This window comes from Mytilus edulis, chromosome 3 (genome assembly GCF_963676685.1).
Source record: "Mytilus edulis chromosome 3, xbMytEdul2.2, whole genome shotgun sequence".
Taxonomy (NCBI): Eukaryota; Metazoa; Mollusca; class Bivalvia; order Mytilida; family Mytilidae; genus Mytilus; species Mytilus edulis.
In genome coordinates this window covers 65,019,481-65,037,287 of record NC_092346.1, presented here as the reverse complement: position 1 = coordinate 65,037,287, position 17,807 = coordinate 65,019,481, and the positions used below count along the sequence as shown (strand labels likewise).

The following is a 17,807-nucleotide window of genomic DNA, read 5'->3' as shown; positions in this document are numbered from 1 at the left end:
AATTGTTAAAAAAAAATGTATTATAATGGGAAATAATTTCACAAATTATCCTTGAAAAAATTTCCTGAAATATTCAAGTCAATATCATCCTTTTAAAAAGAAAATTATCATGAAACATAGGGAAGAAAAACAGAAGTAATTTCAAAGATCGTAATTGTGAAAATAATATCATGATTAAATAAAGGTAGTGAAATACATGTAAAAGTGAGTTGTTTTCAGATCTCAGTACAAATATAAATTTAAAAGTAAGGTAGAAATATAGTTGCATTACTACTGTTAACAGTAATAGAAGAATTTGATTATGATGATATTTTTAACTATATAAATAGTTTCGTCTGGGGACAGAGATGTAGTTGTTGATTATTATATGGAAATCAGATAAATCATAGTATAACAATATTTAATATATTGGAACAAAAGCATGTTTAACAGCTGGATAGTTTTTACCTGTGAAATGTTATCTGTCTTATTAAATCAAGTTGTAAGTCATCTTTTTATATAAATGAATATATAAAACATAAGATTCAAGCAAAAATTTCACTATAAAATAGATTCAGAAATATATTATATTAATATCTTCAAAATATAAATTGCTCATAATTACCTCCCTTTGATAAATTATGCAAATTTGGTCTACCTTTGTGAAACATTTTATAATTATAGTCAGGTATATATTGATTGTGAGTAACTTACATAGTAGTTAATGGGACTCTATTTCACACGGTTCTGTGAAATATAGTACGGCAAATATATATACCGGTACATACTATCCGCATAACACAGATAGATTTTCACTCCTCTGGAAAAAATCAACCTGTGAAATACCATGCCTGGAAAAAAATTACCGGGACAAATTATCCTCAGGATAAAATATCACAGAGAAAGAAATAAACCGTTACACATACACTTGTCTGAAAAAAAATCTCCTAGAACTTTAATATATAATTTTTTTTAAACAAGTGCCTGTGGTTATGACCTATGGTGTTTCTTTGATTTTTGTCTTTAAAGTGTTGCTGTTTCAATGCTAGTCATGATGAAAGCTTGTGTCCTAAGATACGTAATACATCTAGATTATTTTTTAATCTTTCATGTTATAACATTATACAGCTTCAAAGAAAGTACTTAATCAAATCAGAGAGATTTATACAATTATTATTTTATGTCTCTGTTCAAATCAATAGAGATCCATGGGTCTTGAAAGTAAGTACTCACTGAAACCTGTTATCATTATAATACATTTTAGTATAAAAAAATAAAGGGAAACCTGTCACAATAACAATAATCTATAGAAAATAAGAGACAGATTTGTTTCAAATAATTAAACTATTTGTTAAAGATTCTCTTTAATCAAGCCTAAAAAACAAGTCTGGGAGGTTGAAATTCATAAAGATATTTGTTTACATTCTTTGAAGCCATTTAAACCCTATAAATGTAGCAACAATCTTTGATTTTCATACTGAAATTGAAACTGGTAGTCCTAATACACAGTTAAAAGACTATCGACATGATCATATTTCGAACAATGAAATGTGCAGTTATAAATATATCAATATATATAAGTTAATTTATAAGAATAGACTACTGGCATAAGTATATTGTATGTTATAGCTTCAAATTGTTCATATTACTCATTTAAAAGGACATTTTTCCTTTATTCAAATATTTGATTAATAAAAGATGATAATAATCTAAGTGTTTTTCTACACTTGTTATTAAGTAGTAGTTTGATATATTCATCCTCAGTTTTGGATTGTTTGTCATAATCTTTAAAATTGGACAATTTTGATATAAGAACATTTCTTTGTGGTTCTTATTTTGTGCAGTGCAAGATAAAATGTTTTTCGTCTTCTATATTTTTATTATGACATAATTTGCACAACCTTTCTTCTCTGTAAACTTGCATGTATCTACCTTTTTCAATTTCAAGATTGTGTGCACTTAGCCTTAGTTTTGCCAAAGGTGCCCTATCTTTCAACATATTATTCAATTGGTCAAAATAGTGTGCACGTTTATTTGAAAAACAAAAATGTCGAAAAAATTATAATTTTGATGATTCTGTAATATATGAATTCTGTTCTTGTAAAATTTGGTCATGAATTCGTTGTTTTATTTGAGCAAGCATAGGAGTTATAGGTACATTAAAAGATGTTAAATACAAGAAACCCAGATTTTGGATACATTTCTTCATATTACTTGTCCATAGGTTGTTTTCTCTTGTTTGAATAAATATGTCATGAGCTAAGATCTTGTTAGATGAGATTAAATGATCTAAAAATTTCATGGAAGACAACAAAATTTTAGCTTTTAAGAGGAGTCTACTAAGCTCACTGCGACATGCATGGTTGGAAGTTTTACAGTGAACCCCAAGAATTTCTTTCATAAATTTTATATGAAACTTTTCATATGGTTCATTCTCAATATTTTTTTGAATTGATTCAATACCCAAATTTCACTTCCATATAATAAAATTGGAAGTACCATTGTACCAAAAAGTTTTTCTAAAAGTCTACATGAATTGTTAAGACTAAGAGGTTTCTTTATTTTGAGTAGAGCTTTTCTAGCCTTTTCCATCAATAAATTGGAGGCAAGGTTAAATATACCATTGCATTTTAAAGTTATCCCAAGGTAACAATATTTATCAACTGTCTCAATATATAAAATTTGTTGATAGTAAAAAAGTTTTGAAATGATTTGCCGTTAGAATTAAAATATTAGAACTTTTGATTTTGTAGAATTTACTTTCAGCTTCCAATCTTTTTAATAAAAAGTGGAAATGGGTAATGCATTCCAGTCGAAAATTACTGGTATGTGAGCATATAACCTAAAGACACATAAATACGGAAACGTATTGTGTGGCGCTAATACGCTTCCGTACATAAATACTACTTGAGAACTCTTTTCTGTAATAGTTATCCCACGAGGACGTGGTGTGTCAGTGTAAGATCACCCTGATGGCAAGAGGCCACAGGGTGATCTAATACTGACACACCAAGTCCAAATGGAATAACTAATTTACATCCCAGCTGTTTTAGGTTCTAGACGAAAAACCAGTTACAATTCATAAAATCTAGTTTATAACGCCACACAACCATTATAAAATACTTTATATATTACTATATAATGTATACCCTTTATGACCCCGAACATGGTGAATACATATGAAACAATTTCAATTCGCCCCACACTAGATCGCCACTTTATATAAAAACAAACATCCCACTCTTGTTTACCGACTCGCCCCACTTTTGAAAAAGTGTAAAATCAAATTAAACAATCAGTCTGACAACTCACTTATTAACAAAAAGGATTTAAACCCCTCTATAAAAGGTCTGCCAACTCGTCCCACTTATAAAATATATCTTGCTTCCTTCAAGTATGTTAAATTACTGAATGTTGGTATCCTGTCGTCCTGGTGTAGTGGTATGTGTCACGGGTAGATATGTTAAAGGTCTTGAGTTCGAATCCAAGCATATACACTGGATTTTTTTCTACTTAAATTTTGATAGATAGTCTTTTCCATATAATTAATTATAAGTTTTATAATGGATTTGACATTCCCGCCAAAATGTTATAGAACAAAGGAAAGCATGCAAAACAAAGAAACTCAAGTTGGGGTGATCTGGTAGGGTTGATCCGGCTCAGATCACCCCTTTTAGAACAAAGGAGCTGTAATAGTTATCCCACGAGGACGCGGTGGCCAGAGGGGGATCTTACACTGACACACCAAGTCCGAATGGGATAACTATTTTACATTTTTTTCACCTCCCCCTTTCCCTTATTCCAAAAATGATCTCAATTCAAATACTAATAGAGTTTGCAACCATAACTACTCATTTAAATATATCATAAAATATTAAAATATAAAATGTCATACAGTCATGGTTAAAATTAATATTAATTAATAATAACTTCTAAAAAAATAAATGGGAAATGTGTCCAAAGGGACACAGACGATGCCCCCGCTAGCATATAACATTATACAGGGACATAACTTTAGAACTGTTAAAGTGAAGCTGCAAAAAATTGAACTTAAACTGAGTTTAGAAGTAATAAGCATTATATACACATTTCATTAAATTTAGTTGAGACAAACTTAAGTTAAGAGAACAGAAACTAAAAAAAAATCAATTTTTCCACTTGTAAAGGAGCAAAACCCTAGAATGGTAATCAAAGTGCTTGTAATCTCTGAATGGTAAAGATTGATTTAATTTATCAGTTGGTATTAAAGTGAATATTGCATTGTATATTGTCAGGGGCGGATGCAGGAATTTTCGAAAGGGGGGGTGCTAACCCAGGTAACCCAGGGCAAAGGGGGGTGCAAAACATATGTCCTGATACAAATGCATTGATCGGCAAAAATAAAGGGGGGGTGCGCACCCCCGGAACCCCCCCCCCTGGATCCGCCACTGATTGTATATAGCATTCACTTGAGTTGATTGAACTACTATTTTGGACAAAGACAGATAACTCCAATTTTCAAAGAAGATTTCATAAAGTATTGGTTTTAGGTGATTGAACAACCATTCTCGACAAAGAAAGATGACTCCAATTTATTGTCTTGAAACTACAAAAATGCTTGTTTTTGGCCCCTTTTTTGCCCTTTATTCCTAGACTGTTTGCCCCATAACCCTTAAAATATATCTCAACCTTCTACTTATGGTATTAAACATTGTGGTACAATTTCAGAACATTTGAAATATTTAGACACAACTTATTGTCCTGACACTAGATAAATGCTTGTTTTGGACCCCTTTGGACCCCTAATTCCTTAACCTTAGGGACCATAACCCCCAAAATCAATCCAAAGCTTCCTTTTGTGGTTATAAACATTGTGTTAAAATTTTATTGATTTCTATTTACTTATACTAAAGTTGTCCTGACACTAGATAAATGCTTGTTTTGGGCCCCTAAGTCCTAAACCTTAGGGACCATAACCCCCAAAATCATTCCAAAGCTTCCTTTCGTGGTTATAAACATTGTGTTAAAATTTTATTGATTTCTATATACCTATACCAAAGTTATTATCCAGAAACCATCTGTCTTCGGTGACGCTGACGATGACAACGTGATACCAATATATACGACCGCAAAAATTTTTGCGGTTGTATAAAAACCAGTAATGTGTGCAAAGTACATGAATGTTTCACTCCCACAATCATTTTCTATGTTAAATGGACCATAAAATTTGGGTCTAATTTGGTATTAAAATTTGAAAGATCATGTCATAGGGAACATGATTACTAAGTTTAAAGTTCATTGGACTTCAACTTCATCAAAAACTACCTTGACCAAAAATATAACCTGAAGAGGGGCAAAAAGACGACTGAATGGAAGGACGGAGAAACAAACAAACTGATGCACTGACCGGAAATCATTATGCCCCTCTACTATCAATTATGATAAAAAAATTATTAAGCTGTTTTTAATTTTATATTGTTAATGTAGGATATAAAAGGATAGAATAAAAGTAATTAATGATCAAAATTGAAACATTATCAAAATAAATCCTCTTACAACCATTTAAGTTTACCATAACTGTGTTAATTAATTTTAAGGCCATAGATATTGTCTTGACTAAACTTACCCCTTAAATGACTAAGTCTAGACTATTATACACTAGACCTGTCATTTAAGAGGAGTAACTCTGGTGTATTATCTCAGAAGTACCATTTATAAGCTCGGTAGTTGTGCCATCTTAAAATAGAAAATTAGAAATATGATTATCGGATTGAATTAGATCAGAGTTATAACTTGTTTAAATATTGGTCACTTTTACTTAAAGAATAATATTGATAAAACAATATTCAAATGGTTAATTTCTATTTTTGATGTCTTGGTCCTTACCTAATAATAACAGGAACAATTTCAGATAAATGCAAGTAAGATAACTAAAAAGTTTCCCAAAATCTTTTTAATAAAGCACTTTAAAAACATATATATAATTAAACAAAAGCATCATAAGAAATACAATGTAGTTTGGACTAATTTACAATACTATTTGAGATTCGTAATCATTTTAACATCTATTCATTTAAAAATATAAACCGGTAAGTTAGAGATAAAGGTCACCTATGTTATCTTATCAAAACTATTAAAGCAATTTGATTTACTGCTTAGAACAGTTATATCAAAATTAGCAGATAAATAAATAAAGCGTTTGTTACAACTTAATTCTGAATGCTCTTCGAGTCAGCTAAACAATATTGAACAAGCCATAACAAGATTAATTGACAAACCTTTTAAAATATAAACTCATTAAAATATTTAATCAGTTAAGTAATGGATCAAATTATGTTGAGAGAAAAACAAATTTTCTAACTTCTAATTAGTCAGATATATACAAATATATATATTACAGATATAAATCTTAATATGTGACAACATCAAAACAAATGCTTTCCATTGGATAACCTACAGTTATACAGGGTTTACAATTTATACTATAATTTGTATATACTTCCTCTGAAATTTAGCACAATGCTTAAGAAAATCTAACATTGCAGGGCTAAATTTCAGACGAAGTACATATCATAGATATATATATATAAATGTAGCAAAATGTATATACAAAGTCACTTCATAATAAATATTGTAAACAAATATGCTGCCTACTTGTTTGAACAGATATTCATTGAATACAACTATATCATCATTTATATAAAATTGTAAAACCATGTTTGCTCATAGTACAGGACACATTTGATTTGAATAAAATTTCAAAACAGAACAAGATCTGTTGAGGTTGCTTAGTACCCATATTTCTCTGTCTTAATTTGGTTTGAATTTTTGGGAATTTCATATAATCATACTTGAACTGATATAATTTATATATATTAAATGGTAAAATGGACATTAAATATATACCTGAAGATTTGTTTGAAGAAGGTTAACAAACAATAAACTAGAGGCTCAAAAGAGCCTGAGTCGCTCACCTTGGTCTATGTGCATATTTAACAAAGGACACAGATGGAATCATGACAAAATTGTGTTTTGGTGATGGTGATGTGTTAGTAAATCTTACTTAACTGAACATTCTTGCTGCTTACAATTATCTTCATCTATAATGAACTTGGCCTAGTGGTTACAGAGGAAAATATTTCGTTAAAATTTTAAAAATATACAAAATTTATGAAAATCGTTTAAAATTGACTATAAAGGACAATAACTCCTTTACGGCTCAATTGCCCATTTTGTCATGTTGATTTATTTGTAGTCTTACTTTGCTGTAAATTATTGCTGTTTACAGTTTATCTCGATCTATAATAATATTGAATATAATAACCGCAAGCTGCAAAATTATTTAAAATTACAAATTCAGGGTTAGCAAGCCAACAACGGATTGCCTGATTGGTCTGAAAATTTCTAGGCAGATAGATCTTGACCTAGTGAACAATTTTATCCTGTCAGATTTGCTGCCATGGTGGCCATCTTGGTTCGTAGGAAGGGTCACCGGACACAATTTTTAAACTATATACCCCAATGATGATTGTGGCCAAGTTTGGACGACCGACACCAAGTGATGAGAAAAGCTCACTTGGCCCTTTGGGGTAGGTGAGCTAAAAAAATGTGATACAAAAAGAATTTTTCAACTTTTTTGTAAATTTACAACCACATTCCAACACAATACACCGACACAGCAAAATAATATATCAATAATAGTAACCCTATGTATTTTTTTGATTATATTTAGATCCTTACACACTAAGGCAAACTAATAACTCTGTCAGAATTGCTTATTTGTTAGTATGAAAAAATATCTGTTGTATTATTATCAATGTATATTATTAATACATGAGGGTAGGAATGTCTTTAACACAGGTGTCAAATAATCATTTACAGCAGTTAGCATCAAATTTGTTAAATTTTATCATATTAGTTTAAAATAACCATTTTGAGATTCGTCCAATATCTAAATAAATTATCCATTACTGCTATTCTTGGAAGGAATTTAACATGATTTGTCAAAATCAGTCAATTTGTTTTTATTGTCATACATAAAATGTACATTTTATCATCATGTACCAAAAATTACTGTTTACATTGTTGGGCAAGTTTGTTAACGTTATTCGTCATGAAGATTACCTCATTAAGATCCATATACATGAGCTGTTTATAATATTTTTTTAAATCAACATATTAAATGAATAAATCAATTGAATTAAATTTATGGCTGTGATTCAGGGATGATACTTGGCAGTGTTTCTGAGATCCATTTCTAAGCAGGAAATTAAACCTACTGTGGATTCATTTGTTTTCGTGTTTATCAATTTTCGTAGAATTAGGAAAACTTGCATTTTTGAAGATATTTGATATCAATGTCTTGCCCATCTCTGCATACAAAGCCTATAGAAAATTTGTAATTCATAGAACATTTGAATTCATGGTTCGTTCACCTGTACCCGCAAAACCCACAAAAATTTGTATCTACAGTATGCATCGTACTTTTTCGTACACTTAGGAATAACAAACAAGAATATCTGTGAGCAATTGACATTGTGCTTGGCAAACAAGACTATCCTACTAGATCTTAGATTGTTTTTTAGAAAAATTCAAATAAGTTAATAATAACACATGAAAAAAAAACTTATAACGAATTCAAATAAAATCTTGTATATTCATATTAATTTTAAATATATTCACAACATATTCAAATATAAATTTACTTATACCGGGTTCGAATATTTCAATCTCATATTACACATTTATAAACATATAACAATTTTTTTCTATCATAATTATACAACAATATAAGAATAATTGAATTATATCAAGAGCAAAACACTTGACTACAAAATACCTGTAGACTAATCTCTTTAACGTGAACTTAGAAGTTACTTTAGATGAAAATAAACTCTTCTTGACCTGAACTGAAAAAAGTATCAAAATTTTAAGCAAAGGATTAAACTTTATTTTAGGTTATATACTGAAATCTAGTAGTAGATATGGTCATGAGGTAGAAATTCAAATAAGAAGAAAAAAAAAAAAAATTCCCTGAACTAATAAAAATGCAAATAATTTGTAAATGCATTTAAATAACATTATTATAGTTCCTGAATAGAAAATGTAAAATAATTGATTAAGAGCAAACATTCAAAATTTTCACATAAATAGAAAATGACTAATATATATATGTATAAACAAGTTTCACAAAAATGCCATATTCTCTAAAATGAATAAATTGGAACAACTATGGATTTTACAAGCATATATTGAAATTACATATTAAGAACATCAACAAAATATATGTATATGTACAAATTCCCTTTTTTGATATGAATCTGATTAACTCACAAAAATATATTTTGCTTTTAAATAAATACATAGATAAATGACTACGAATTTAATTTTTAATGACTGATATTAAAGGGGAGGAGAAAGCACTGATAGAAATTACTTAATCACAGCCGAGACATTTTTGTGTCTGCCTTTGAGTCAGAACTCTTCCCAGTGATTACAAATTTCTTTTCATTTTCCTTGTGAAGTAAACGTCAGATACATGTTTGTGGTGGTCTTATATTGGTGTATAGATATAGATGATATAATGCTTGTAGTGGCATATATTCATTCAATGGGGTCAAATAGTGATCCCTTTATACCTTTTCACTTTACTTGTAATACTTGCATTTGGTTGCTTTTTGTTGTATGTTGATCATTGTCATTTTGCATAGTTTCTTCTGTCTGTTACCTTTTCTTTTAAACTGAGTTTACTGTCCTTAATGAAGTATGTTTATTCACTCAGCATTGTCCAGAGGTACGGGATGAGGTTGAGATCTCATAAAACATATTTAACCCTGCCACAAGTCTGAAACCTCTAGCCTTTGTTTGTCTTGTGTTTTTTTTTATTTGTATGTTTCTGAGTTTAGTATGGCATCCATTCTACTATTGGTGTACATTTTTGTTTAGAGGCTAGCTGAATTTAAACTCAAGGTGCTGGATTTTCTTGTTGTGTTGAAGACCCATTTGTGGCCTTTAGGTGTTTTCTTCTCTTTGGACCGTATGTTTTTCTCTTTGACACATTCACCTTATTCACTCTCTATTCTATTATACTTTATACTATCAATTTTTTGTAATAACAGTAAGCATACTTTAATGTAAGTAAGTAAAGTAAGTAAGTAAATTTTATTTAGAGTCGGCATATATATACATTATAACAGAGAAAACATGAGCTCTGGTGAGCTCTTTAACCGACTATCACAATAAAAATCATGCAGCATCATGCAAATACTACCAAATAAAACATGCAATATAATGAAGCAAACTTCTATTTGATTTGTGAGCCTCCAGAGTCAAAGCTCATGTGGCAAGCGCCTCTATGTGCATTGAAGCGGGGGAATCAACAAATCACTTGACGATCATAAAATATAACAAACTAAAAGCATACAAACAATAAATAAATAAAAATAAGCACTAGCATTTAATGGCAGATATATATTTAAAAAATGCATAAAAAGCAGAGCAAAAGGCCATTATAAAAAGAAAGAAAGAAATTTCAGCTTTGAGACAGCACTGGATGGAAACGACATGAACTGCAGAAGCATTTTTGACCCCCACACCAGGAATTTATGTAATTCCTAAACTGGTCAAAAGAAGTCATGAGTCTAGCCTCATTAGGAAGTGAGTTCCATACTTGTGCTGCCTCAAATCTAAAAGATCTTTTACCATAACTGGAGGTTCTAGGTCTAGGTACCTCAGCAGTGTTTACATACCTGAAATTATATGAATTGTTTTTTATTACAACTAAATCTTGAATAAATAAAGGACATTTTTTATTAATTATTTTAAAGGTCTCCAAGGCAATTGAGCGCATTCTACGAGTTTTTAATGATGGAAGGTTCGAAATCTGTAGGAGTGTTTCGTATGAGCTCAGATGGTCTTCATAAATAAATCGAAGCGCTCGTTCTTGTATTTTTTCTATTTTTCTGGTATTTTGTTCCCCACAGAAATGCCAAGTCAAAGGGCAGTAACTGAAATTAGACATAATAAAAGAGTAGTAAATTGTAAGCTTACTCAGTTTGTTTAGATGTTTCCCAATTCTTTTCAAAACATTTAATTGCCTTGCAGCCTTTTTACAAATATTTGAAATGTGTAAATTAAAGTTTAATTTAAAATCAATTGTAACTCCAAGAAGTTTCACCTCATCCTCACATGATATAGAAATACCATTCAAGTCAAACACAATCTTTTTATCATGTGTTTTTTTGCCAAGAGAGATAGCTTGAAATTTCTCTGGGTTGGCCTGCATTTTATTGGAAGAAAACCACTGTATTAAATGATTGCTGTCTTCCTCAAGAGCAGAAATTACATCTTGTAAGGAATTTCCAGACTTTGACAAAGTATTGTCATCAGCATAGTTATATAAAGAACAATTTTTTACAAAAAAGAACAAATCGTTAATAAAAATATTAAATAGGATGGGTCCAAGGATAGAGCCTTGTGGTACCCCTTTAAATATGTCAAGCATACCACTTAAATTTTGGTTTACTTTCACACATTGTTTTCTTTTTGTTAAATAACTATATAACATATCAAGTGAGGATTTGGATAGACCATAAGCTTTTAGTTTCAGTAGCAGTAAGTCATGGGGTAGACAGTCAAATGCTTTGGACAAGTCCATAAGGATAGCTGCAAGGTATTTATTTTGATCTAAGGCTAATTTCCAATCTTCAATCACTCTTAATAAAGTTGACTGACATCCAAAACCAGATCTAAAAGCTGCCAAAAATGGACTGAAGATTTTATCAAAGTACTGTACTAATTGTACTTCTATGGCATTTTCAAAAATTTTAGAAATAGCCGGTAATACACTTACCGGTCTATAATTTCCTTTTTCTAAAACACTATTCTTTTTGTGAATAGGTGCAACTTGAGCTTCCTTAAGACGGTCAGGGAAGGTCGATGATGATAATGACAAATTAACAATATCAGTAAGGGGTTTTACAATAGCAGGTTTAGCAAAATGCAGTAATTTAGGTGAGATGCCATCTATACCAGTGGCTTTTTTAACATTAATTTTACGTATACGTTTCTCAACAAAGTCTTGATCAATAGGGGAAAAGGTAAAATTGTTTTGATCAAGATCAGGAATATTATCTTTAATGGCCAAAATACTCGGGTGATCATCATTAACCTTTATTTGACTGCTTCCTATATTCTTTGCAACATTTACAAAATAATCATTAAATATCTCACACACCTCCTCCTGTTTTGTAATTAAAACATTATTTTCAGAGAGGACAGTTTCCTTTTGGTGTACTGATAATATAAAAAGCAATGCCAGTATTTATATATACTAGTATCACTTTTTTGCTTTCTAGACTAGACTAGACCAGGTAACAGTCAAAATAAGATAAATAGAAGTAAAATAGAAATAAAGCATGCATAGACAAGAAGAAGTCATGTCTGACATGGAGTATACATTCTACACGATGTTCTAACCAACAATGGAAATTCATAACAAGAGAAATGGTTTTGGATAGTCAAAGACCAACGCAAGAAAAACAAAAGTATATACCTGACTGTACTGTATATAGTAAAATTCAAGATAAAATTGAAAAACATAAAAGTATATTGTATTGACATATTTTTTGCACAATATTCAAACAGTAATAAACTCTAAAATACATCATAAGTGTAGTTTTCTCAAAATTTCAAATATATCAAAAATGTGTAAACTATTATGCACTTAATGTGTAAAAAGCATTTTGAATTACAAAATAAAATGTATAAACAGCAAAAAAACAGAAAATAATAATATAAAATTTTGTCATTGTATTATGGTATACCAATAATAACTTGATAAACACAACCAATTAAACACAGCAAAATCACACTAACTTATCAATAAATGACATAGTTTAGACATGAGGTCATGATAAATAGACATGCCATGTGAGAATTACAAGTAACAAAAATGAAAGTTATAAAGGAGATACACTAGCAAAGTATCAAATGTATATTAAGAACATTTTTCAACATTCAAGGAATTATTTCTCCCACAAAATTTGTAGATAATGACAGGATAAGAAGTACAATTTGGAAAAAAAAACCAATAAAACAACTAAGAATTTTCATATTTAGATCTACTGTAACTTCAGAAATTATTGCATGTTTTTATTATTGCGGAAAAATGTGACAGGGTTATAATTAATCGCAATAATATAAACTCGCATTTTGAAACTTCATAAATGAGTTAAACAGGATTTTTCTCAATATTGCAAAAATTAGAATTGCATTTTAGTCCAAAATGATAAAATTGCAAAAATAAATGCACACAATAATTTCTAAATTTACAGTATATAAAACCTTAAAACATTTAACAATGAATACACACTTTTTCTTTAATCCACTCAAATCAATACCATAAAAATAAATAAATCCACTGTATTTGTCCACCATATTTGAGATGTTCCCTTTTGATGGTAAGTGTTGATAGACAAATAAATAAACTGACACACTTCTCTCTCTATATCACATCCCTGAAAGACCTCTAAATAAACAATAGAAATGTACATAAACTGATTCAGAAACAACATCTGATTTATCATTTTTAGCTTGTTCTTTATCTTCAAACAAAAGATGTTCCATTTCCTTGGAAAATTTTGTTTCATTCTCATGAGTTGTTTCCCTTTCTTTAAGCTTTGAGTTGTTTCCATTTCTTTAAGCTTCTTCTTCTTCCTGTTCTGCACCAGTTTTATCTTTTGATTTCTTAGCATGATCTCTTACGAAAGGATACAGGAACATGAAACATCCTCCAATAATCATTAATGAAGAATTTATATAATTCAAAAGGGAAAATGACCCTGAACTTCCTTTGATGGCCCCTGAAAATACATAAATAAAAATTACAAGGAAATAAAATAACTAAAGCTTACAACAACAATGAACAAGGCTGTATATCTAATGATTAGCATGTTATCTATCAAAGTAACATATTTAGGTACTATAAGAATGGTCTCTGCTATTTATTTAACACACTTGGCAAAATTTCTGAAAACCTGGTAACTTCAGTGTGGGTAAACACTTTCCTCTCAATCACTAAATTAACAAGTTACTTTTTCATTCATCTCTACCAATATAAAAAGTTGACTGGCCAACTCTTGCTAGAGGCTTAACTTTTTGAGTTGCCATTGAATCTGGCAACATCAGTTGGTATGTTTCAAAGAGTATGATTGAATTTCAGAAGCAGAGGATATACGTCAGATATACAGCTAAATGAAATTACCACTAGCCATATTGGGCTTTAAATTTGGCAATGTTTGGCTCTATAAACATGATAAACACAATTGTAGTTGTTCCTACTAACCATTACAAAACATTCTTATCACAATTGCATGTAAGAAATCTATGCACACATGACATACAAGGACATCCTTTAAGTAATTCTATGTTTGCCCACCCATGTCATAGAGTTGGGTAGGAAGTAGTTTTATTTTTTGGCCTACAGCATGCGTTACATGTTTTAGACAAGAACACAATGTAAGAGCAGGCAAATTAAAAAAAAAAATTGTTAAGGACGATTTGTGTAAAAAAAGTTGACTGCTTTTTACTTATTTAGGTAGGTAGGTAAACATTTTTGCCTAAAGTAAAAACAAGCTATTACATTACCTTCAACAGGTTGTCCAATAGCTGCACCAAGTCCTTGTATAAGTAGAATTACTCCTATTGCTTTGGGCATAATCTCTATTCCAACCATATCAATCAAAACTATTGAGGTTAAGGCAATGTAAGCACCGCCAAAAAATCCATACAGTGTTGTATGGATAGCACACCACCAAAATACAGTGGCAAAGTTGAATATAAATATATTTATACCACAAAATATACAGGTGGCCCCAATTATTTTATATCGTTCTATTATTCTAAGATCTCCTACAATTCCAACAACTACTCTTCCAATGAGATCACCAATACCAGCACAAGAAACGAGCCAGGCTTTGTGAAAATTTTTAAATCCTCTACTGTCAGCATCTAATGGCATAAATATGATAAAATTAAAATATCCAAAGAAAACAAGAAAGGAGAAAATTGTATAAAACACAACCGCTGGCATTTTCAGTACTGAGAAATGAAATATTTTTGGAATAACTATAGATTTTCCACAGATTTTGATTGTGACACTATTAGACAGTTTCTTTGATTCATCTGCCTGCACGATTTGTGCCAAACTTTCCATTGATCCCATAACTAATGAACCAGTGCTTGTAACAAATGACACAGATTTCTCTCGATTTACTTCTGTCTCAATCGGGATTTCCAAATCTGTATAAGGGTCACTTGAGTTGCTAATGACAACATTTTCTTTGTCTTGAACAAAATTTGTCCTTTTTCTTGTAGAATCATTTAGATCTTCTTTTATAAGTATATGCTTTTCATCATTTTCTCCTGCTTTTGTTTCTCTTGTATAAAATTTTATTGGACGGTAGAGGGCACCGCAAACAGCTACAGATAAGTATAAACCTCCCAAGATAAGGTACGTTCCTGGCAGTCCATACGTCTGCAATAGGAACTCCATAAGCGGAGGAATAACAAATGTTCCGACACTTGCTCCTGACAATGCAACACCATTAGCGACTGTACGAATTCTTTTGAAATAGCTGCCAATCATCACTAGACCATTTCCAAACAAACAAGAATTTCCAATTCCTAAAACAGATAAAATTAATTAAAAGTATTACCCATAGCAGTTGATTATTGTTTGATTTCTAGACAGTAAATCAATGCAAGTACAATGTTCATGTAAATCCTGCTTTTTTGTACAAGAAAACTTGTAAGTTGTATTTCTTGGCTATCTGGATCAAAGAAATTAGCAGAAAAATTACGTAAATTTTGAAATGTGTCATGGAAGCCAAGATAACAATTTATACTTGCATAACTGTTGTATGTCTGTGCTTAAGTACTATGAATTTATCTTGTCCATGATGTTGTTCTCTGTATACTGCCATTATTGTTACTATATATACATATTATATTATTTTTGTTGTACTAATATGTTTACTCCTGCAACTAAAAGATTCATTAATTCATGCATTAATGATTCAGTGTCAAGCTGCTAATAACTTCAGTGTTATAAGCATTATTATTGTAAGTTAACAGTGAATGTATTTATAACATGATAAACTGACAGATTTGTTTCCTAGTACCTCTATTTTATTTTATTTTTTAACCCTCTGTGTCCTGTGTCAACTTTCAAAAAATATATATGTGCAAGCTTAATCTATTTTGGATATTCATCTTTCCTAAAGGCCATAATTGTATATTGTAGATTTGCAATTACAGTTTCTGTTAACGTATTCATCAAGTAAAGTTTACAAGATTATAGGCAAATGTCAGTATTTTTGATAAGGCAGAGCCTATTGCTTTCTATGTTAAATTCAGCAATTTCAAGCATTAATGGCTACTTTCTCTTAAGTTCAAATATAGTGGCAGTTATTTCACGTCAAAACTATACCTCATCTTGACTTGTGCTGAAAAATTCAACATTATAGAGCATACTGGTTCCAAAAGGTTTAATACAAGGGTTTTACAGTGATCCCAAGCCCCCAAACTTTCATTTGATACTAAAATTATTTAAATATTTCATCTATTAACAAAGATGCAGCTATGTATTGGAACTATTTTGTTTAAAATATGTACTACTGTTTTGTATGTTCTTCCTTACTGAGCCAAAATTATTGGTTCCATACCATAATAAACGGTTGACAAAGAGATTTGTTTCACTTGTATGTAATTTTAATAGTAAAATGTATACGTTAAAATAAAATAACAATACTTTAACATGTAAATTATGTAAAATATTACCAGTTAATGAACCCAACTGAAGGAATAGGACCAAATAATTGTCATGGAAATATACAGACTGAATTTCTTTGACTTTTTGTAAGTGGTTACCTTTAAACTGACATAATCACAAAATTTTTAAAACCAATAGACCAAGACTGAGGGGGAAAGGTCAAACAACAGAAATGAGATGTTCCAATGATTCAAATATCACAGAATTATTATAAATGATTAAACTGACATAATCACAAACTATATTATGTAAACAATGCAAATGTTTGAAAGTCAGTTGAACAAAACTTGAGAGGAAAGGTCAAATAATCTCCATGGAAATATACCCATCCTATTAAAAGTGATGTTCAAATGCTGATAATTTTACTGCAAACCAAATACCATTGATTTATCATTAAAAATTCCCCTTAAACTGCCCAAATTACAAACTCTAAGTTAAACAGACAGAACCAGCATACCCAAGTCTCTCTTTTAACTCTGTGCAGGCAAGACAAACTAGAGGCTCCAAAGAGCCTGTGTCACTCACCTTGGTTTAAAGGGCATACGATACGATACAGTTACAGGGGAGGTAATGATTTTGCTAACTTAAAATTTTATTTTCGCGACATCAAATTGTGACTTATCGGGAAAAGATGCATTTTTTGACTGATTTTTATCATTCAAACTGATTTAATTTAAAATTGAGTTCATGGACCTCTATTGTTTCATTTTGCAGGGAGATTATGTGGACCAAATTTTATAAAACTGTAAATAGCGGATTTTTTTAAATTTTGATAAATATACATAAAAAAATGACGTTTTTTTCTCAAATCATGATTATTTGATAAATACGAGTTATTTCTGAATAAAAAATGCATAAACTTTTAGGATACCTTTAAAATACAGAAATAACAAATTATTTAACAAAAAACAATTTGTGTTCATCTTTTAAAACAAAAAAGTTATGTCTTTCTTTCAAAAGGAAAAATACGGCCACAAATCTGAATTTTGAGCAAATATACAAAATTTTGACCTCATTT

General features: G+C 30.3%; 1 protein-coding gene across 1 annotated transcript in view; it reads right to left on the bottom strand.

Annotated features, from left to right (window-relative positions):
- Nucleotides 1–12,940: 12,940 nt before the first annotated feature.
- The window catches only part of LOC139517134 (monocarboxylate transporter 12-like), a 28,923-nt gene continuing 24,056 nt past the window's right edge, over nucleotides 12,941–17,807 (bottom strand). Inside the window, exons 5-6 of the mRNA XM_071307841.1 lie at nucleotides 14,605–15,642; nucleotides 12,941–13,820 (exon numbers count right to left, since the gene is read on the bottom strand). Of these exons, the coding sequence (XP_071163942.1) occupies nucleotides 13,657–13,820; nucleotides 14,605–15,642 (1,202 nt within the window). The 3' untranslated portion in view covers nucleotides 12,941–13,656. The remainder of the gene's footprint in view (nucleotides 13,821–14,604; nucleotides 15,643–17,807) is intronic.